Source organism: Carya illinoinensis, chromosome 5, assembly GCF_018687715.1.
Source record: "Carya illinoinensis cultivar Pawnee chromosome 5, C.illinoinensisPawnee_v1, whole genome shotgun sequence".
NCBI lineage: Eukaryota > Viridiplantae > Streptophyta > Magnoliopsida > Fagales > Juglandaceae > Carya > Carya illinoinensis.
This window is the reverse complement of record NC_056756.1, coordinates 37,816,828-37,838,225: the sequence shown is the minus strand read 5'-3', so window position 1 is coordinate 37,838,225 and position 21,398 is coordinate 37,816,828. Positions and strand designations below refer to the sequence as shown.

Genomic DNA, 21,398 nt, shown 5'->3' with positions numbered 1-21,398 from the left:
TGACACATACCCGAATAAACTCGAGTCAATTCGGTTAAAGTTCTTTAAGGCCACTCGTTTATGCTTGAATCGACTCGTTAGCTCGACGCCATTAAAACTCATTCATATATTGATAAATATATACATACACCTATGTATATATAAATATCTTTCCTCACGAGTGGGCCGAACGTGTTGAAAAAGAGCTCCGTATTTTTCAGATATACTGTTTTCGACGTTGCTTTCTTTTTTCGCGAGTAGGGTTCCTGCATGGCTGCGGCAGCCGCCCCTCTGATGTCCTCTACACCGGCGGGGATCTCAGATCAGCCAGTATCTTATGCCCATGCCGTTTTTAAACCTTTGTCAACGCCTAGCTTCAAGTTGCCGATGTGATACCCTGTGGAGGTTGATGGCCAACAAGGTTTTGTATTTTCTGAGGTTGAGATGACACGGGCTGCGGAGGAGTTTCGGCATGCGTTGGTGTTGAAATTTCTGCATTCTCGTCCGTCTATCGATAAAATAAGGCTAGCGGTGATTAAAACGTGGGGTCTGCTTGAAATCCCAATGATTAGTTTCATGGATGCGCATCATGTGTTTTTAAATTTACAGTCGGAACGTGATTTTATTCATGCAAGGGCGAGAGAAGGAAGGGTTTTAAAAGGATGTGCATTTCGCTTGTTTTGATGGACCAAGGATTTTCATTTGAAGAAAGAACCCTCTTTGGCCCCACAATGGGTGTTCTTGCTAGGGCTACCATTGCATATGTATCGGATAGATTGTTTGCAAATATTGACAACAAGGTTTGGACGTTTTTTAGGCACTGACAATGCAACTCTTAATAAGACTAGGGCCTCAGGTGCTAGGTTATGTGTGGAAATTGATTTGCTGGAGGAACAAGTCCAAAGTTTCCCTATTGTTGTTTCAGCAAATAAGACTATTTAGCAAGATGTGAGGTATGAGAAGCAAAGTTTTTATTGTAAGCGATGCCGTCGGCAGGGGCACTTGGAGAATGTATGTAGGATAGGGATGGAAAAGCCGGTTCAGCTTGATAGAGCACCCAAAAACCAAAAGAAGGTTGAGGAATGGCGTGTTAAGGGAAAAGGTTTGCACGAGTAAACAAAAGAAAAGGAAACTAAATTGCCGAAGGAGCATGACTATAATGTGAATGGGGAGGACGCTGGTGGTGTTAGTATAATGGAGGAGGAGGAGCAGCAAAAATGTCAGAATCTGGAGGCACCTGGTGGGGAGAATCCTGTCAAACAAACAGAGGATGGCCATGTAGTAGTGGCAATTAATAAGGATATGGAGCAGTAGAATGTTGGCGTTGACAAGGATAGTTCTGAGATGGAAAGGGAGGAGACGGCGGACAAAAATTAGGAAGATCAATATGGGGTATATGAAGAGAATACACATAACGTGGAACAGAGTGAGACCTGTACGGAGGTCCTGGTCATGCAGGAGATTTTAAAATGGGATAGGCAGCCGATTGAGGGATAGAAGGATGTGGTTTATGAACTCTTGGAAATGGAGAATACGAAAACAGGGGAAGTGCGAGAGGATAAATATGGATCAGACCAGGAGATTGAGGAAACCATAGATGCATTGGCAGCATCAAAAGGCTATGGTTCAGAATCTGATTTAAGGAACACAGGTCCACCTCTAAAGAGAACTACAAGGCAGACCGTGCGACAAAACCGTCGGGCTATTTCCAGGCCTAAAAGACTGAATCTATGATTGATAAAATGATGGTTTGGAACGTGCGGGGATTGGGCACGTCAAAAAGAAGACTGAGGAATTTGATAAGAAAATACAAACCATCGGTTTTAGTACTTGTTGAACCTTTTGCTGATGAGGAGGTGATGGTTTACTGGGTGAATATTTTTAGATATCCATTATATTGTGCCAATGAAGCTATGGGAGGGAAGATTTGGGTATTCTGGATTGATGAATTGACGTTTGAAGTGCACGGTATGTCAGATCAGATGATCTCCGGCTGCCTTAGCAAGGGAGCGGATAGCATCAATGTGGTTTTCGTATATGCAAAATGTAATCCAGTGGAAAGAAGGTTGCTTTGGCAAGATATGGAGGCTATGCGTGATGATCGTACTCCGTTGGTGGTGGTAGGCGATTTTAACATAATCCGAGAAGACCGAGAGCGTATTGGAGGTAATCCGAGATCTCTATCGGCTATGTCGGAATGTAATTCTTGTATGCACAACTGTGGTCTTGTGGAGATGACAGGTTATGGAGGTAGAATGTCGTGGTGCAACGGGTATCGGGGTCCATCGAGGAGTTGTGCACGTCTGGATAGAGCGTTTCTGAATTTGGCTCTCTCTCAGAGGTTTCCGAATGGGTGCATGGAGTACTTAAAGCGAAAGACATCGGATCATTGTCCAATGTTAATAAAGCTTGCGGTGGAGTCCCAGAGATATGGCCCGGCTCCATTTTGGTTCCAAAGTATGTGGTGCACTCATGAGAATTTTCTTCAGTGTGTGGAGGGGGTATGGAGAGAACCGGTAGCTGGGACTGGTTTAGTATGCTTGGCGGCAAAATTGAAGAAGCTGAAGCCAGTGCTTAGGAAGTGGAATCAGGAGATTTTTGGCCGAGTAGATCAGTCAATAAAGGAGTTAGAGGCAAAAGTGGAACTTCTGGAGATGCGGTTGCAAGAGGGGCACATAGCAAAATTAGAGCATGAGTATATGCAGACAAAAGCAGAATTAGAGAGGTGGGAAAACAGGGAAGAGATCCGGCTGTCTCAACAGGCTAAAAAGAGATGGATCACGGATGGAGACCGTAACTCCAAATTTTATCATGTCGTGGTCAATCAACGTAGGAAGGCTTCTGCAGTTTCAAGAATGACTCTACGCAGCCCCGGGCCAGATGGTTTTGGTTCTGAATTTTATATGCATTGCTGGCCTATTGTTAAATGGGATGTGTTAGAAGCTGCACGTGATTTTTTTCAAGGTACGCCGTTGCCTAGATTTTATTCAGCTTCTTACATAGTTCTTATTCCCAAAATGCAGGACCCTCATAATTTTGATAAGTTAGGCCGATTAGCTTGTGTAATGTGGCATACAAACTGTTTTCAAAAATTCTTGTGAATCGGTTGGCGAGTTTGCTTCCTCGGATGATTTCTTGGGAGCAAGGTGTGTTTGTTCCGGGGCGAAGTATTTTTGAGAATATAACCCAAGAAATGGTACATGCTCTCCATCGTAAGACAAAGGGAGGAAATGTTATGTTGGAAATAGATATGGCGAAAGCATATGATAGAGTGGATTGGAATTTTTTGAGTATGGTTTTAAAAAGTTTTGGCTTTGGATAGAGCTTGTGGTTTGGTAGAAAATTGCATAAATTCTCCTTGGTTTTCGATTATGATGAACGGCACGTATAAGGGTTTTTTCAAGCCTACACGAGGGTTGCGCCAAGGGGACCCCCTCTCGCCTTATTTGTTTATTATAATGCAGGAAGTTCTTACTAGAATGCTGAAGCAAAATTTTAATCATGGAAGAATATCGCCATATTATATCCCGAGAGGTGCACCTTTGGTCTCGCATCTTCTTTATGCGGATGACCTTCTTATTTTTGCAAATGGTGGGAAGAAGTCAGTTAGAGGGATCATCCGAACTCTGGAACAATATGCTCAATGGTCTAGTCAAGCCATTAATAAAGAGAAATCAGCTCTCTTTATGTCAAAAAGAATTCCTTACGATCGAAGGTGTGGCCTACTGAATAAGACAGGTTTCACGGAGGGGTCTTTTCCAACAATCTATTTGGGAGTTCCTCTGGTAACAGGACGTCTTACTGCTAGACATTTGGAGCCATTGGTGAATAAAGTACGAAATAAGGTGGCGAGTTGGAAAGTAAAAACATTATCCCAAGCTGGTCGGCTAACGTTGATCAAGCATATGTTGTCATGCATGGCAACTCACTTGTTGGCAGTTCTTAATGTTCCTCAAATTCTTTTATCCAAGCTTAACTCGATTTTGTCAACCTTCTTCTAGGGGACACATCAAGGAAAGCCGAAGAGGAGATGGGTCTCCTAGTCGTCCATCTGCAAGCCAATAAATGAGGGGGCCTTAGGTATACGGGATGTATATGAAGTTAGTTTGGCGCCTCATAACGATGGATAACCTTTGGGAAAGGTTTTTTCGTGCGAAGTATGCGAGGGACGGGAATCTAGTTTTGGCAGCTTCAAAAGAAACTGGTTCACGTTTATGGAAGGCTATGATGCAGGTTTTTCCAGAAGTTCATGAAAATACTAGAGTGCGGATAAAGGAGGGGAATGTGCCGTTTTGGCATGTTAAATGGTTATCAAGTGGTCCCCTAAGTGTTCAAGTCCAAGATATAGCTAATCCATTGGTTAAAGTGAAGGACTTATGGATTGGCAACGTGTGGGATGAAAATGCTCTTAGAGACTTGGTTGGTGAAAACAAAGCATGGGAGATCATGCGATCGGTAATGGCTGGGAAGGAAGGGTCTGATGTATATATATGGGAACCGAATAAAAATGGCATTTTTACAACAACATCAGCTTGGAATATTACAAGAGTAAGAAGAGACAAGCTCCCTTGGAAGGGGTGGTTTTGGCATAATCTGCTCCCTAGACGAGTGGTGGTCTATGTTTGGAAGGCTTGGTTTCGAAGCTTACCGGTTGACATGCGAATAATGGATATGGGAGTAGCTCTTGCATCCAGATGCGACTGTTGTGCTAGCAGCAGTTTGGAAACACTTGATCATGTTTTAAGTTTAGGGGATGTTGCGAGGGCAGTCTGGGAGAAAGCAGCGGTGATGCTGGGCGTTCGGTGCATGGGTTTCAGCAGCTGGCGTGCTCGGATTTCTGCATGGTTCAGCTGTGCGAAGAGGTCCTCACAACGTGGGATCCTGGTAGGCTTTCCGAGCCTTATTACTTGGTGTCTGTGGCTTCGTAGGTGCAAAGCCTGAATGGAGTCTACGTATGAATCACCTGAGACCATTTGGATCTCGGTAAAATTCTGGTTGTCCCAAATTTCGGATAACATCACCAAATGTAGCAGGTTATCAGCTATGGATAAAGAGTTATTAGCATCAATTAATGTGCCTATCAAGCAAGTTATTAACCGAAATATAAGAGTGGTCAAATGGTTGAAACCGAAGCCGGGATGGGTAAAACTTAATGTGGACGGGAGTTGTAGGGGCAACCCGGGGACTTGTGGTGGAGGTGGAGTGATTAGAGACCATCAAGGTATAGTCAAAGCGGTTTTCTCGAAATTTTTTGGGTTTGGTACTAATAATGCTGCGAAAATGAGAGCTCTGTCACGAGGTCTTAGAATGTGTAAAGAGCATGGCTTTTATCGGGTGGAAGTTGAATGCGATTCTGCCTTGCTAGTGCACTGGGTAGTTATAAAGGCTTGTAATGTGTGGTATTTATGGGATTTTTGAGAGCAGTTAATGGAAGGCCTGGAAGATATAGTTACTATCTCTCATATTTTTCGGGAAGGTAACAAAGTTGCGGATTTTTTGGCAAGGGATGGAGAAGAGGGAATTATTAAAAGCTATGACGAGAATGAGAGGTTGCCACGGGTTGCACAAGGTATGGTTCGTCTGGATAGAAATGGTTTCCCTTCTTTTCGGTTTTAAGGCACTCTAGCGATAGGATGTTTGTGGATTATGTTTATATGTATTTGTTTTCTTTGTTGGGTGTCTTGTCTTTTGGTTTTTGTAGTCCTTATGTTTATTTGTTCGATTATGGTATTCCTCCGCCACAAGTGAGGGTTTTCTTCAATAAAATTGGGAAGGGGCCACTATCGGACATGTGACCCCGTCTCTTTCCAAAAAAAAATATATATATATATATATATCTATTAACTAATAATATAATCATAACATTTTTATAATTAAATATATAATAAGTGATCTAATTACTTATGTCTATATAGTGAATATACTTCATAGGTATATTTTATAATTTGTATAATAATTAGTCAATCAACTTTAAAAGTTTCATAAACTAGTATGTGGGAACCATATATATATAAAATAAATATATATTATCATATTAAATGTATGTATTAATAATACATGTAGGCATATAATATATCGTTGTTTTGGATAAATATCAACTAGTTAGATATTAATTATTTATAATTTAGTTATAATTTTTTTTAAATTCTATAATTCAATAGAGGTTCTACTTGTTAGTTGTATAAATTCAATATTAGATCTTTTATTTATTTATAATATTAATTATTAAATCTTATTCAAAAAATTAAAAAATAAATAATTTGAGCTTGAGTTCGAATCAATTTGAGCTTGACTTGACTCGAACTCATTTGTAGGACGAGCTCGAGCTTGGGCTCCAGTTTAGAGTTTAGCTAATCGAGCCAAGTTTAAACAAAGAATAAAAAAAAAAAAAAAATATCAAGCTCGGGCTCAAGCTCGAGCTCGAGTATTTTGAGTCGAGCCAAGCTCGGCAGGCCAAAGTCCGGTTCGGCTCGATTACAACCCTACTCACATATTTTATTCTTCATCTCTTTGCGCCGGGTTTGGTTCCGCAAGCATTTTAAATTATTTTATTTTTTCTTTTATTTTATTTTAGTATCAAAACATCATTTAAATATAAATATTTTTTTAATTTCAATTTTTTAACCTTTTCATTTATTCATTACCTAATCATTATAACTTTTCCAAACTTTCAAATAAAAAACAAAAACAATTCAACTTTTTCAAATATTCAAACGAAAATAATATTAAGAATTTATATTCTAACTCACTTTTAACTTTATAATTTTTTTATTCAGCTTTTTCTCTTTCTTTTTTCAAAATCCCAACAAACGTTTTGACTCAAATCATTTTATTACCATTCACAAATTATCTCACTATTATTTACATATTTCTTATCTTATTTTATCTCATCTGTGTAATCAAACGAGGCCTTAATCTAACGTAAAATATAAGATAAATAATATCAATTTTTATAAAATAAAAAATCATCCACGTCATTTATAATTGAGTTATGTTAGATACAGTCATGGGTCCTATAAATGCCGCGCATTCTTTTTGAAAATGAGTGTGGTGTACTATTAAAAAAATTAAGAGAAAGTATACATGCAGTCATTTGTATGCAAGTGCTGCGCAATCACTTTAAAAAAATAAATAAATATGAGACTCACATGAAAAAAAAAATTAATTAATTTTTTAACAATAGACCTCACTATTTTTGGACTAAAGAATCGATTGAAAAGGCAATGAATAATAATAATAATAAATATAGAAAACTTACTTTTGTAAATCTTACTTTTGTACTTGTCGCTCTTAAAAACAAGTAACAAGATTTGTAAAAGCAAATATTTGTTGTGGATGTTGTTAAGTATATTTTTAATTAAATTGCATAAATATATGTTTGATAAATGTTATAAAACTCAATTCATAATTTATTTATCTCTTTAATTTAGTCCTCCGGAATTCCAGTTTTTGGATCAGTGAGAAAAATAAATATGTATGAATCCCAGTTTAATCCAACCATCCGCAACCGGATTTTCAAATGTACATATATATATACAAATCTCAAAACTACGTACAGAAATATACACACTATTTTTTACCAATCAAGTCTTAATCTACAAATTCAAAAAATCTAATGCAACGTAAGGAATGCGGGCCATCGTAGACCCCTCCCGTCCTCATTCTTTCTTGCACCATTCTTTCAAATTAGGACATCCCTGGATCCAAAGTAGGGCTGTTCATCCGGGCCGGTTTTTATCCGGACCGGCCCAGAATCCGGAAAACCGGATTTCCGGTTGCGGTTTTTGGCCCGGATGAAATCCGGGTCGGACTCCGCATTTGCAAAACTGGATACATCCGGTCTGGACCCGGGTATGAAACCCGGGTTCCGTTTTAGAACCCGGTTAACCGGGTTTGTATAAAAGCTTCAAAAAACCGTCTCTCTCTAAGCCTCGTCTCCCGAGTCCCGTGACCCCGTCTCCCAACTTCCCAAGTCTTCTCTGTCTCTCTCTAACACACGAAACCCTAGCCGCCCCGTAATCTCCTTCGTTCTTCACTCCCCAACTCCCCCACCAGTGACCACGATCTCTCTGTCGTCGAGCTTGAGCTTGGGATCCTGCAGTCTGAGAGTCTTCATTCTAGTGCCGATGCAGAAAAACCCTCTCTCTCTCCCTCTTGGTAAGTCTCCCTCCCGATCTGTGAACAATGAATGTAAATGTGATAGATTTAGTGATTTAATAAAAAAAATATTATTTAATAGAATAAAGATAGCGTTGAGAGCAACTAAAGAGAAACATAACTGGTCAAATAACATAACCCAACAGATGGCAGCATTAAAGGTAAGAAGGTACGTAAACATGTGAGTTCAGAAAAGGCCTCAAACTTTTTAAAGCCATCATGACGGTTACCTAGGTAAGACAAATGGCGAGCCTTTTTAAAAATACTCCCTTGTTTACTACCCTCAACTTTATCTTCCATTCTAAAGCATGTATTTCCTGCAACAGATTTAGCCAAGTCATTGATGAGGTCATGCATCACAAAGCGAGATTTTTTGTTGTTGGATTGTTGGAAAAATGACCTTGCCAACAAATCCCGAAAATACTTTGAACCCAAATCTTCCATTTCCTTCTCTTTTTGTTGTGGTTGAATCAAGCCTTCTGCCATCCATAATAGAACCACCTCCTTCTCCTCAAATTCATAATCTTTAGGGAGTATAGAACAGTAAGCAAAGCATCTCTTCAAATGCGATGGGAGATGGTAGTAACACAACATAAGAGCTGCAACGATTTCCTCACCACCTGTTTTCCATATCTAGCTATTCAATATTTCCTCCCAGGCATCACGGTCCTGTTTTGAACGTAAGAGGCTTCCAAGTATTTTTGCCGCCAAAGGCAAGCCTTTACATTTTCGAACGATTTCCTCACCAATATCTTTGAGGTGTGCATGTGAAGAAAAGTCTTTTGTCCCCAAGGCATGCATGTTGGGTAAATATGGACACAGAAGCGTCATTTGACAACAAATCCAGCTGGTAAGCTTCAGTGGTACTTGTCCTCCTCGAAACTTCTCGATGGGAGTTGTGATAATAACTACACTTCCTGGAGCGCCTGCTTTGAAAGGAGCAAGTAAGATTGTCCAATCATTATAATTCTCATTCCAAAGATCATCCAGAATGACTAGAAATTTCTTCCCTTTTAGGGCCTCACTTAATTTGATTTGCAACAAATTCAAATCATTATCATCATTGCTTTCGCGGCTAAGAGATTTTAAAATTGCTTTCGTGACCCTAATAGCATCGAAATCTTCAGAAACGCAAGTCCAAGCTCTAAGCTTAAACAAACTTTTGACTTCTTCATCATTGTATACAAACTGGGCAAGGGTTGTCTTTCCAATACCCCCCATACCAACTATAGGAATCACAGAGACTTGATCGTTTGATCCTTGACTCAGCAATGAATCAAGTAAAGCCTTTTTATCTCCTTCCCTGCCGTAAACGACTTCATTCACTATAGAAGTTGGGACTAGTGGCCCTCTTATTCCATTTGGCCTCCTGTCAACATTTTGTCTCAAATTGAGTTTCTCTTTTTGTGCCGCTAGATCTTCAAATCGAGTAGTGATTTCCTTGATATTTGACTCCAGCCTACTTCTTAAACCACTAAAAAAAGCAGGGATGAGATTCCGTACCTTACTAGTCGTTGCCTGATTTTTACCCTTTAATTTGCGTCGCAAAGCTTGTGTGGCAAACTCATCGAGTATGTCCTCCACATCGTAGGCCAAGTCTTTGAGATCCTCCAGCCACTCTTTTACTGCCGTATTCTCAGAATGTAATTCCCTCTCCTCTGCATCATCAAGCACCTTTTGAATCGTTGACAACGTCTTGCTCCACTTGTCCAGCTTTTTTTCAAGTCCCTCTCGGCGTGCAAAGGCCAGCAACTCGGGTGAAGCCAATCGGTCAAATAACACTTGAAGGAACACAGCAAGAAAGAGCTCTCCCACCCCCATTGTTTCTCCGGAGAAAGGAATGAATCAGGAAACGATGCAAAAGATTAACCAGAGAGTCGAAAGAAGTAACTGGATGCGTCTGGAAGAAAGCTATACGAGCGCTCTGTTGGGTATTGTGTCGGAGAAGGTGGGTTGTAATTTTGTCGCGTTCGATCAACGGACGGAATTCATTGCCTCGATCTATTCCTTGCACGTTCTATGATATGAAACGAAAGAGAAAAAGCTAAGGATAATTGTAATATATTGATGTTGTCGGAAACTTTGTTGGGTATTGTTTCGGAGAAGGTGGGTTGTAATTTTGTCGCGTTGGATCAACGGACGGAATTTTGCATCTCTTCCACGATAATACTAATATATTGACGTTGTCGGCAACTTTATTGGTGGAGGGATCAATTATACAGTCAGGTACTGCATTTAGCATGCATCCCAAACTTCCAGTTGGTTTTCACGAGCTGCTTCGGCGGGTTTGCCTCCTTTAATTACTTTTTTATTTTATTTTCTTAATCTTCGATAACTTCCAATAATTCTATTCATTTTCATTTTCACACTCCAACAATCTATAATATAATAACCTCATATATACAAAGTTCCAGTTGGTATTCACGAGCCACTTCGGCAGGGTTTGCCTCCTTTATAATTCTACGACTCAAGATTATTATGTCACTGTCTCTATCCTAGATGATCTGAAATATCATTTTCTCTTGTTAATGAAAGGTTGTGACTTTTTGTAATAACAAGAGAGAAAGAAACACGACTCAAAAGTCTAATAGAACACCGGAAAATCAAACTACCCAGGAAAGAATGAAACTAGTATAGTAGAAGTGAACTAGGATTCCAACTCATACTCGGATATTCAAAAATAAATTATTAGATGTTGTAAAATAACATTGTTGTAAAATAAATTATATGACCACCTTAAGCTAGCCGTCAAATGCACAGTGCATAGTGCTAGCATAGTGAGCTAGCCGTCAAATGCACAGTTCCCTTTGTACTCCTATATATATCGTTGAATCCTTTAAGAAATTCATAAGTTTCATAACCTCTCTGAGCTCTATCTCTTTCTCTCTCCTTACGAAAGTTTTATAACACGTTATCAGCACGAAAGTTCTAACGATTTTGAAGCTAGTAGTCCTCTACTTCAAATAAGTTTTTCAATATATTTTTGTAGTTTTCAAAATGAATATGAAATGTTAAACATACTTATGTTCCTGATTTATATATGTAGAAAATGTCAAATCTTACAAAATTGGAATTCGTTGCTCTTGACATTTCTAGGAAAAATTATTTATCTTGGATCCTTGATGCTGAGATCCATCTGGATTCGATGAACCTAGGAGATACAATTAAAGAAAGAAATCAACGGTCCCTGCAGGACCGTGCTAAGGCAATGATTTTCCTTCGGCACCATCTTCATGAAGAATTAAAAACTGAGTATCTAACGGTGAAAGATCCACTTATTTTGTGGAATGATTTAAGGGAGAGATATGAACACCAGAAAACTGTAATCCTCCCAAAAGCTCGTCATGATTGGATGCACCTGAGGTTGCAAGACTTCAAGAGTGTTAGTGAGTATAACTCTGCACTCTTTAAAATTAGTTCGCTATTGAAATTATGTGGTGAAAAAGTCACTGATGATGACTTATTAGAGAAGACATACTACTTTTCATGCCTCGAATGTGCTCCTGCAGCAGCAATATCGAGAGCGAAAGTTCAAAAAATATTCTGAACTTATATCTTGTCTTCTATTAGCTGAGCAAAATAATGAGCTTTTGTTAAGAAATCACCAGTCACGTCCTACTGGTTCTATATCATTCTCTGAAATGAATGGTACTAGATTTACATCATTCCCAGAAGCGAATGGTGCATCTTTTCAAAGAAAAAGAGGGCGTGGACGTGGTAAGAAAAATTATAGAAGTGGAGGTCCTAGAAGTGACCACACTAAAAGGGATAATAATAGATATACATCGTACCACCAGAAGTGGTTCAACTCAGAGAAGGGCAAAGGTCTTCAAAACAAAATGTTTAAAGAAATATGAAGATGGATGCCATAGATGTGGTATGACTGGACATTGGTCTCGTACCTGTCGTACAGCTAAGCACTTGGTTGACTTATACCAATCTTCTATAAAAGAAAAAATAAAGAAATTTGAAACAAATTTTGCTGAACCATCATATGCTTTAGATTCTATAGATGGAGAAGATATTACAAGCCTTGATGTTTCTGATTTCTTTGAGGATTCTAGTGGTAGAATTGATCATGGAAGTGTTCCTTTTTAATTAATATATTTCCTTTATATTATTGTAAAATATTTTTATTCTGCAATGTTTTGTAGTAATGAAAGTTTTATATATTTTGTAGAATCATGAGTCTTATTGATGAACTTTCTATCTTTGAGATGAATAATAGAGATGTATGTCTGGCTAACAGTGCTACAACTCACACAATTCTTAAGGATAAAAAATATTTTCAAAATCTAACATTGTGTAAAACCTATGTTCATACAATTTCTGGTTCATCGAATCTAATTGAAGGCTCCGGAAGAGCTTATATTGTGTTGCCTAATGGCACCAAATTTTGTATTGATGATGCTCTATTTTCTTCACAATCCAGAAGAAATTTATTGAGTTTTAAAGATATACGTCGTAATGGTTGTCATATTGAAACCATTAACGAAGATAAGAAAGAGCATCTTCTCATTACTAAAATAATTTCGAGCCAGAAGCTCGTATTAGAAAAACTGTCTGCCCTCTCATCTGGATTGTATTATACAGAAATGAGAACAATTGAATCACATGTTATAATGCACGAGAAGTGCATTGATCCCAAAATATTTATGACTTGGCATGATCGCCTTGGACATCCGGGATCAATAATGATGAGACGAATAATTGATAATTCGTATGGGCATCTCCTAAAGAATCAAAAGATTATCCTACCCAATGAATATCCATGCTCTGCATGTTCTCAAGGTAAATTGATTATCAAACCATCTATCTCAAAGGTTGTTTTTGAATCTCCATCCTTTTTGCAAAGGATTCATGGGGATATATGTGGGCCTATTCAACCATCAAGTGGACCGTTCAGATATTTTATGGTTTTAATTGATGCATCAAGTCGATGGTCACATGTTTGTCTACTTTCCACTAGAAATATTGCATTTGCTAAACTTCTTGCACAAATAATTAAGCTACGAGCATAATTCCCTGACTATCCAATTAAAACTATTCGATTGGACAATGCAGGAGAATTTACATCTCAAGCTTTTGGTAATTATTGCATGTCAATAGGAATAGATGTTGAACATCAAGTTGCCCACACACACACTCAAAATGGTTTAGCTAAATCATTGATTAAAAGGCTTCAGCTAATCGCTAGACCTTTACTCATGAAATCAAATCTTCCTATTTCTGCTTGGGGACATGCTATAATTCATGCAGCATCATTAATTCAAGTTAGGCCATCAGCATATCACAAATATTCACCATTACAGCTTGTATTTGGTCAGCAACCAAATATTTCTCATCTTCGTATTTTTGGATGTACTGTATATGTTCCAATTGCACCTCCACAATGTACAAAGATGGGCCCTCAACGTAGACTTGGGATATATGTTGGGTTTGATTCTCCATCTATTATCAGATACCTTGAGCCTCTTACAGGAGATATGTTTAAGGCACGTTTTGAGAATTGTCATTTTGACGAATCCATTTTTCCGACATTGGGTGATGAGAAGTCGGTGCCTGAAGCACGACAGGAAATTACTTGGGAAAATAAAGCTCTTTCCCAATTTGATCCTCGTACAAAAGAATGCAATCTAGAGGTTTAAAAGATTATTCATTTGCAAAGTGTTGCAAACCAATTACCGTATGTATTTACTGACACTAAAGGTGTGGTAAAATCATATATTCCTGCTGTTAATGTTCCAGCAAGGATTACAGTCCCTGAAGGACAAGTTGCCAAAACAGCAATAGGCGAGTCTAAGATACGCCTGAAGCGTGGACGGCCTATTGGTGCTAAGAACAAAATTCCTCGGAAGAGGAAAATACAAAATGAATTTGGTACTCCTGAAAAGTCCATACCAACACAGGCCATAAGAGTAATTGATGCTCCTGAAGAGAGTAAATCTCCTGAGAAAGAACCTCCTGAATAGGTATTTCATGAAATGTTTTCCCTTGAAGAGGGACAGGTACCTGAAAATAACGAGATCTCGATACATTTCATGAGTACAGGAGAAATTTTGAATAGAAATAAAACTGTTGTCGACAACATATTTTCATATAAAATGGCTCTTGACATTACCAGAAGTAATGAAGAAATTGAGCCAAAAACTGTCGAAGAATGTCGACGTAGAAATGACTGGCCAAAATGGAAATCAGCTATTGAAACTGAATTAAACTCGCTAGCAAAGCGAGAGGTCTTTGGACCAATTATACAAACACCAAAGGGTGTAATGCCCGTTGGATATAAATGGGTATTTATACGTAAGTGTAATGAAAGCAATGAAATTGTGCGATATAAAGCAAGACTTGTTGCACAAGGTTTCCTGCAAAAACCGGGGATTGATTATGAGGAAACATACTCTCCTGTTATAGATGCAATCACATTCAGATATTTGATCAGTTTGGCAGTTATAAAAAGATTGGATATGCAGTTGATGGATGTGGTCACTGCATATTTATATGGATCATTAGATCATGACATATATATGAAAATCCCTGAAGGATATAAAATGCCTGAAGCTTCTAATCTGAGTACATCCAGAAGTATGTATTCTATTAAACTTCAAAGATCTTTATATGGGTTAAAGCAATCCGGAAGTATGTGGTATAAACGCCTTAGCGAATATCTATTGAAAGAAGGATTTGAGAATAATCCAATATGCCCATGTGTTTTTATTAAGAAATCAGACTCCGGATTTGTTATTATTGCGGTTTATGTTGATGATCTAAATCTTGTTGGAACTCCTGAAGAGATCAGAAGAACCGCTACATATTTAAAGAATGAATTTGAAATGAAGGATTTTGGCAAAACGAAATTTTGTCTCGGCCTGCAGCTTGAGCATTTGCCAAATGGAATTCTCATTCATCAGTCAAATTATACAGAGAAAGTCTTGAAACACTTTTACATGGACAAAGCTCATCCCCTGAGTACTCCAATGGTTGTTCGATCACTTGATGTGCAGAAGGATCCATTTCGTCCTTGTGAAGACAATGAAGAAATTATTGGTCCTGAAATACCTTATCTCAGTGCAATTGGAGCCCTGATGTATCTTACAAATTGCACTCGGCCTGATATTGCATTTTCAGTTAATTTACTTGCAAGATATAGTTCCGCACCAACTCGAAGACATTGGAATGGCATTAAACATATCCTTCGATACCTTCGAGGTACGGTTGATATGGGATTATTTTATCAACATGGCTCATGTCCACAATTAGTTGGATATGCAGATGCAGGTTATCTTTCAGATCCACACAGAGGTAGATCTCAAACTGGATATGTATTTACTTATGGAAATTCTGTTATATCATGGAGATCTGTCAAACAAACACTATCTGCTACCTCTTCAAATCACTCAGAGATCATTGCAATTCATGAAGCAAGTCGAGAATGCATTTGGCTAAGATCAATGATCCAACATATTCAAGAAAAGTGTGGTCTTCCAGTGATTAATGATAGTCCAACAACTTTATACGAAGATAATGCTGCTTGTATTACTCAAATTAGAGGAGGATATATCAAAGGTGATAGAACCAAACATATTTCACCTAAATTCTTTTATACTCATGAACTTCAAGAGAAAGGTGAAATTAAAGTCAAGCAGATACGATCAAGTGATAATCTGGCAGATTTATTCACAAAAGCATTACCAACTGCAACATTTAAGAAGATTGTGCAGAATATTGGAATGCGGAGACTTGAAAACCTTTTTATCATGCACTTTTCAGGGGGAGTAATGTCTTGAAGACTTATGCTGATTGTACTCTTTTTCCTTCGCTAAGGTTTTATCCCACTGGGTTTCCTTTGCAAGGTTTTAATGAGGCAATTTTAAAGCATTTTACGGTACACATGAATATTGTACTCTTTTTCCTTCGCCATTGTTTTTTTTTTCCACAGGGTTTTTCCTTGGCAAGGTTTTAACGAGGCATATTCATTATATGTGGTCATCCAAAGGGGGAGTGTTGTAAAATAACATTGTTGTAAAATAAATTGTATGACCACCTTGAGCTAGCCGTCAAATGCACAGTGCATAGTGCTAGCATAGTGAGCTAGCCGTCAAATGCACAGTACATAGTGCTAGCATAGTGAGCTAGCCGTCAAAAGCATAGTCCCTTTTGTACTCCTATATATATCGTTGAATCCTTTAAAAAATTCATAAGTTTTATAACCTCTCTGATATTTATCTCTTTCTCTCTCCTTACGAAAGTTTTATAACATTAGAAATATATTCCAAGAATATTGACAAGAAAAGTGGTAGGAAGGTGAAAAGGTCAATGTAGCTATGATGCTGGATTAACCGAGATGAAGCCAATCACGAAATCAGAGTGATGATCCTATGCGATTTTTAATGCCTTCACCTGCAAGCGAACTTAGGAAGAGAGTATTTTTTTTTAGATATGTTTGGATAGTAAGTTGAAATAAGATGAGATGAAAATTAAAAGTTAAATAAAATATTGTTAAAATATATTTTTTTTAATATTATTATTATTTTGAAAACTAAAACAATTGAATTATTTATTATACTTTGAACGAGAATTTAAAAAAATTATAATGATGAGATAAGATGGAATATTTTCATTATTTAAACAGGGCCTATCTACCGTTACTTAACTACGTGGGTCTTGTTGACTTGTAATACAAACAGTGAGAAAAATAAACAAAGAAGAAAGATTCTGCCTTAGGAAATATTCTAACAATCTCATGAACTAATTGTTTGATATAGTTTATCATATTAAAAAATTATTTTCATTATAAAGAAGCTGCAACGAATGAGCCGAGTTTACATGATTACTTTTTATATAATTCCTGTGCTCTTCTTTCTTTGTATACATTTCTTTTCTTCCACGCTGTTTGCGACCCCACTAACCTTGTCTTTAGCAACCTCATTTTTCTTTAAGGCTTATCTTCTACTTGATACTCTCTCCGTCAGCTATTTGAAATTGTTCATCTAAGTTCTAACCACTCCCTTCCCGTAGATACACACACACCACTTCACCCCAGGTTGTGGATTCAAATAATTTTTCTAAGCTTTCGTGGTTTAGAAAAGTTTCTCCTTGTTCCTTTGGTCTTAAGTTTTCAGTTCAATGGCGAAGGTTGCTGGTGATCTTCCTTTGTACAGCTGCAGGAATTGCCAAAATCCTATTGCGCTTCGCAGTGACCTTCTTTCTAAGGCTTATATTGTATAAACTCACATCCCTCAACTTTTTCTTTGTGACATAGTAATTACCTTTTGTAATGACTACATTTTTTTTTTATGTGAATTGATCCTTGATAATTATGTTGGAAATGGTCAGCAGTTGATTGTCAAACTGTTTATTTGGTCTTCTCCAGATTAGTGCAAATTGCTCATTTAAGGAAAGATGGTATCAATTGTTGCGAGATGCTAGATTTGAAGTACAACAAATTTATTGAGCAAGTTCAAGGGAGAGAGGTTCATAATTGAAAGATCATAGATTGTTAATTACTGAGTTTTTGTTCTTGGTGCCTAAATAATCTAAAACCCACCAGGAAGATTCTTTTTTTCCTTCCCCTTTCATAAGATATGGAATTCTTGGCAGGCTTTATACTTCTTCTTAGTCAATAAAATCATGCTTTTAAAAAACGTTATCCCTTGACATATCTGTTGGCTGTTGCGGTTTGGATTCTTTCAAATTTCCATTTATTTTCCAATTTCTTTGTTAATTATTCTCTCAAGTCAACTCTGAAAACTTAACCTTTTGATCATAGCATACGCTGTCTAATATGCCTCCAGCTTAGCACTTTGAGAGCAGAAAGGCCATCATTCATTTGTGGAAAGTCAATAGTCTTATCCCATTTATTGTTCCAAAAAATTATAAAGAAAGTTCAGTTTCCCTGATTGATCAAACTGTAATTTGAGTGCTCTTCTTTTCATTTTTTTTTTTTTTTTAATTTTAAGCTCTGTTCCTCTGGTCCTAAGTTTTCATTTCAATGGCAGAATTCAGGGATCATCCTTTATACATCTGTAAAAATTGCCGCAATCCTCTTGCCCTGCAGAGGGACCTGCTATCAAAAGATTTTTGGGTGAAGAGAAACTTAAAACTCTGCATACATATGTTTGTGTGTGTAATTGAAATGATGTAATGTTTAACTTTTATAGTTCTTTAGTTTATAAGGGATACATCGAAAGTAGCAAGTAATTAATAGCCTAGAAGTTCAGCTTTCTCCAAGAAAAGCTTTCATTGATCATTTATGGCAACTCTATATAATCTTTGATACTACACAGCTTCTATTCAATTAACTATTTTTGTAGCTAGATTCATTTGGACTACTTTTTGCCAGAAAGATGCTCTTCTGTAGATATGACTTTCTACATAAATTGGCTAAGAGATGGCATGCTATTCTGCAATTTGATATAATCTGTTTAAGCTGAGGTTTTTGGGTACCCATATACATGCTAAATTTGTGTTTTGATTTCTTCATATATATGTTTGTCTATAACTATATGTTCTAATTGACATGTCCCCAATCTCTTCATCCATTACATTGTTCAGGGAAAATCTGGGCCAGCATATTTGTTTAGTCATGCAATGAACATCATTGTTGGGCGAAAAGAGGACAGGAAGCTCATAACTGGTGCATACAGTGTTGCTGACATCTATTGTTGCAACTGTGGGGAGATCCTAGGCTGGAAATACTTACGTGTTTATGAGGTGAAACAAAAGTTCAAGGAAGGGAAGTTCATAATTGAGACAGCAAAAATCGCCAGGGAATATTAATAATCCTAAATGTGAAGACAATATCCATAACAGTTTCCATTAGAAAAAAGGGTCCCTACTTCATTTTTCCCAGATAGAATATTAGCATGTTGGTTCCACATTTTCAGCTATACTCACTATAGGGTCCTTTGTACCCAAAACTTGAAGGTTTTTTGGATAATTAAGTTCTATATTGCTGATCTGATAAAAACTTGTGGCTCTTTGGTTCTGAAATCAATTATAAGAATCTTATTCTCCTAACAAGATAGCTGCATTAATCAAAATATGTCAGGAAACCTGATATGGCATACACCTAATGAAAGGGAATTTGATTTCCTTGCTGGATGCTGGTCTTTGAAATCATGGAAAATGAATCCTCATCCAAATCTTCTCTCTTTTTATCTGTGGACTAAAAGAAAGGGTAGGGTAGATACTTTGTACCGAATATACTCATTTACTTGTAAAAGACATTGTCCCTGTTTCCACGCATAGACTCCTGATTTGCTCCTTATTGTACTATATATATAACCTACACGCTTTTCTGGAAATGAATCTTTGAGGTTTATCCATCATTCCTTTTTCTTATTTTAACATGGCATCAGAGCCATAGTCGATTCATACTCTTTTTTCTTTCATCAATAGCCGACACTAGCAACCCAACGTCTTCCCACATTCCAACACCTGCAGCTAGCTATGATCCTTCATCCCTTTATTTCCTCCATTTCTCTGATCATCCAGAAGCCATCCTTGTGTCCACGCTACTCACAGAATCCTATTATTTCACTTGGCAATGAGCCATGAAAATGGCCCTCACTGCAAAACACAAGTTTGGCTTTTCTAGATGGGACTCTTCAACGACCAACAGATCCAAAAGAATTATCAGCATGGGAACATTGCAGCGACATGATTTTGTCCTGGATCCTCAACTCCATTAACAAATCCTTGGCCTCCAATGTGATTTACTTCGAGAAGTATGTATTGATCTAGAAAATTGGTTTTCTCAATGCCAAAATCCACGTCTATTCAAGTTTAAGCGTGGTATCAGCACTTTACAGCAAGTTACCATGTCCATTGCTGCATACTATAATACCATCAAATCTTATTGGGATGAGTTGAGTACTTTTATATAACATATCTTCCACGTTGCTCTTGTGGTGCTTTTAAGTTGTTGCAACAAATTCAGTGGACGACTCTTATGCCTCAATCCGGAGTCAAATCGTTGCCATGGACTCTCTCCCAACTGTAAGTAAAGTCTATTCAATTCTCAAGAAGAGTGACAAAGACTTCTGCATCTTCCACATCCACCTACAGAATCCATTGCCATGGCAACAAATCCTCAAATTTATCTAATTCTTCTGCTTGTGCCTCTGATTCCAAGGGGCATGGATGATGTCGACAGAAATGTGAGCATTGCGCTAATTTTGAGCATTGAAAAGACACGTACTACAAGTAAGTCGGCTATCCTCCAAACTGGGATCATTCACGTGGGAATCAATGCTCTGGCAGTAGCAAACTCGACACTCCTCATCTTGCCAACATTGTTGCCATCCATTCCAACTCTGAATGCTACCCAATTTTGCTGGTAGTCTTTCTTTCCTCTCTTGTAAATCTATTTCTCCTTCCGATGGCACCGTTTGGGTCATTGATAGTGGTATAAATGAACATTATGACATTGACTCATCTTTGTTTCACAAAACTCAACCTGTTAGTCATGCTAATCCCGTCCAATTACACAAAGGTGAAGTTGTTCCCATTACACACAGAGGTCACATTAAGTTATCTGAGAACTTGTCCGTAGATAATATTCTCTATGTTCCTGCCTTCAAATTCAATCTTCTTTCTATTAGCAAACTCACCCAAATCTTTGGATTGTGCCACTTTATTATTTCCAGCCTTTTGCGTTTTCCAGCACCTACACAGGAGGAAGCTGATTGGAATGGGTGAAGTTCGCGATGGATACTACAAACCCATCATCCTTACCATACCCACTGCCTTCCATACTCATGTGCTGCCCCTTCAATCGAATTTATTATGACTTTGGAGAGGTTATCCCACACCATTTAATTCTGGAGCCAATTATTTTTTAACCATTGTTGATAACTTCTCTCGCAATACGCAAGTTTGGGTTTAAAATCAGAAACTTATGCCTGTCTCAAATACTTCCATGCTCTTGTTCAAAATAAGTTTCAATGCACCATACATCACATTCAAACTGATAATAGACAAGAATTTTTATCTCGTATCATGCAATAATTCTTCACTGACCACGGCATTCTTCAGGAACGCACTTGCGTAGAGACTCCTCAATAAAATGGTGTTGTAGAACGTAAACATCACCATCTTCTCATGGAATTGGTTCTCCAAATTTTCATCTATTGTTCACTTACTCTCAAGGTAGTTCTTTTACTGCCATACTTGTCTATGCAAATGATATTCTTCTTGCAGGCAGTGATCCCCTTGCCATCACCAAGTTTAAGAGCTTCTTAGCTCACCAATCTTTTCTG

At 37.8% G+C, this 21,398-nt stretch overlaps 3 protein-coding genes across 4 annotated transcripts; 2 read left to right on the top strand and 1 right to left on the bottom strand.

Annotated features, from left to right (window-relative positions):
* Positions 1 to 1,892: 1,892 nt before the first annotated feature.
* Positions 1,893 to 3,980, top strand: LOC122310315. The gene is made up of 2 exons (XM_043124211.1): positions 1,893 to 3,041; positions 3,444 to 3,980. The coding sequence occupies exons 1-2, from the start codon at positions 1,893 to 1,895 to the stop codon at positions 3,978 to 3,980; spliced, it is 1,686 nt and encodes a 561-aa protein (XP_042980145.1).
* Positions 3,981 to 8,283: 4,303 nt separating this feature from the next.
* LOC122309524 (putative disease resistance RPP13-like protein 1) lies at positions 8,284 to 10,157 on the bottom strand. Its single transcript, XM_043123034.1, has one exon. It carries the CDS (start codon positions 9,955 to 9,957, stop codon positions 8,770 to 8,772), a length of 1,188 nt encoding a protein of 395 aa, XP_042978968.1. The 5' UTR covers positions 9,958 to 10,157; the 3' UTR covers positions 8,284 to 8,769.
* A 6,871-nt stretch (positions 10,158 to 17,028) lies between these two features.
* Positions 17,029 to 19,105, top strand: LOC122308911 (protein yippee-like At4g27740). 2 transcript variants are annotated; one of them, XM_043122190.1, is made up of 2 exons: positions 17,029 to 17,358; positions 18,691 to 19,105. In XM_043122190.1, the coding sequence occupies exons 1-2, from the start codon at positions 17,263 to 17,265 to the stop codon at positions 18,913 to 18,915; spliced, it is 321 nt and encodes a 106-aa protein (XP_042978124.1). In that variant the 5' UTR covers positions 17,029 to 17,262; the 3' UTR covers positions 18,916 to 19,105. The 2 variants fall into 2 exon arrangements, with proteins under 2 accessions (XP_042978124.1, XP_042978125.1); XM_043122191.1 differs by lacking the exon at positions 17,029 to 17,358 and adding an exon at positions 18,128 to 18,220.
* The last annotated feature ends 2,293 nt before the right edge of the window (positions 19,106 to 21,398 follow it).

Bases quoted from the DNA above. Each gene is read 5' to 3' on its own strand.
- LOC122310315 (XM_043124211.1), top strand. From the start codon at position 1,893: ATGGGAGGGAAGATTTGGGTATTCTGGATTGATGAATTGACGTTTGAA. The intron at 3,042-3,443 runs GTAATGTGGCAT...ATTATAATGCAG, and splicing joins AGTTAGGCCGATTAGCTTGT to GAAGTTCTTACTAGAATGCT.
- LOC122309524 (XM_043123034.1), bottom strand. From the start codon at position 9,957: ATGGGGGTGGGAGAGCTCTTTCTTGCTGTGTTCCTTCAAGTGTTATTT.
- LOC122308911 (XM_043122190.1), top strand. From the start codon at position 17,263: ATGGCGAAGGTTGCTGGTGATCTTCCTTTGTACAGCTGCAGGAATTGC. The intron at 17,359-18,690 runs GTATAAACTCAC...TACATTGTTCAG, and splicing joins TTCTTTCTAAGGCTTATATT to GGAAAATCTGGGCCAGCATA.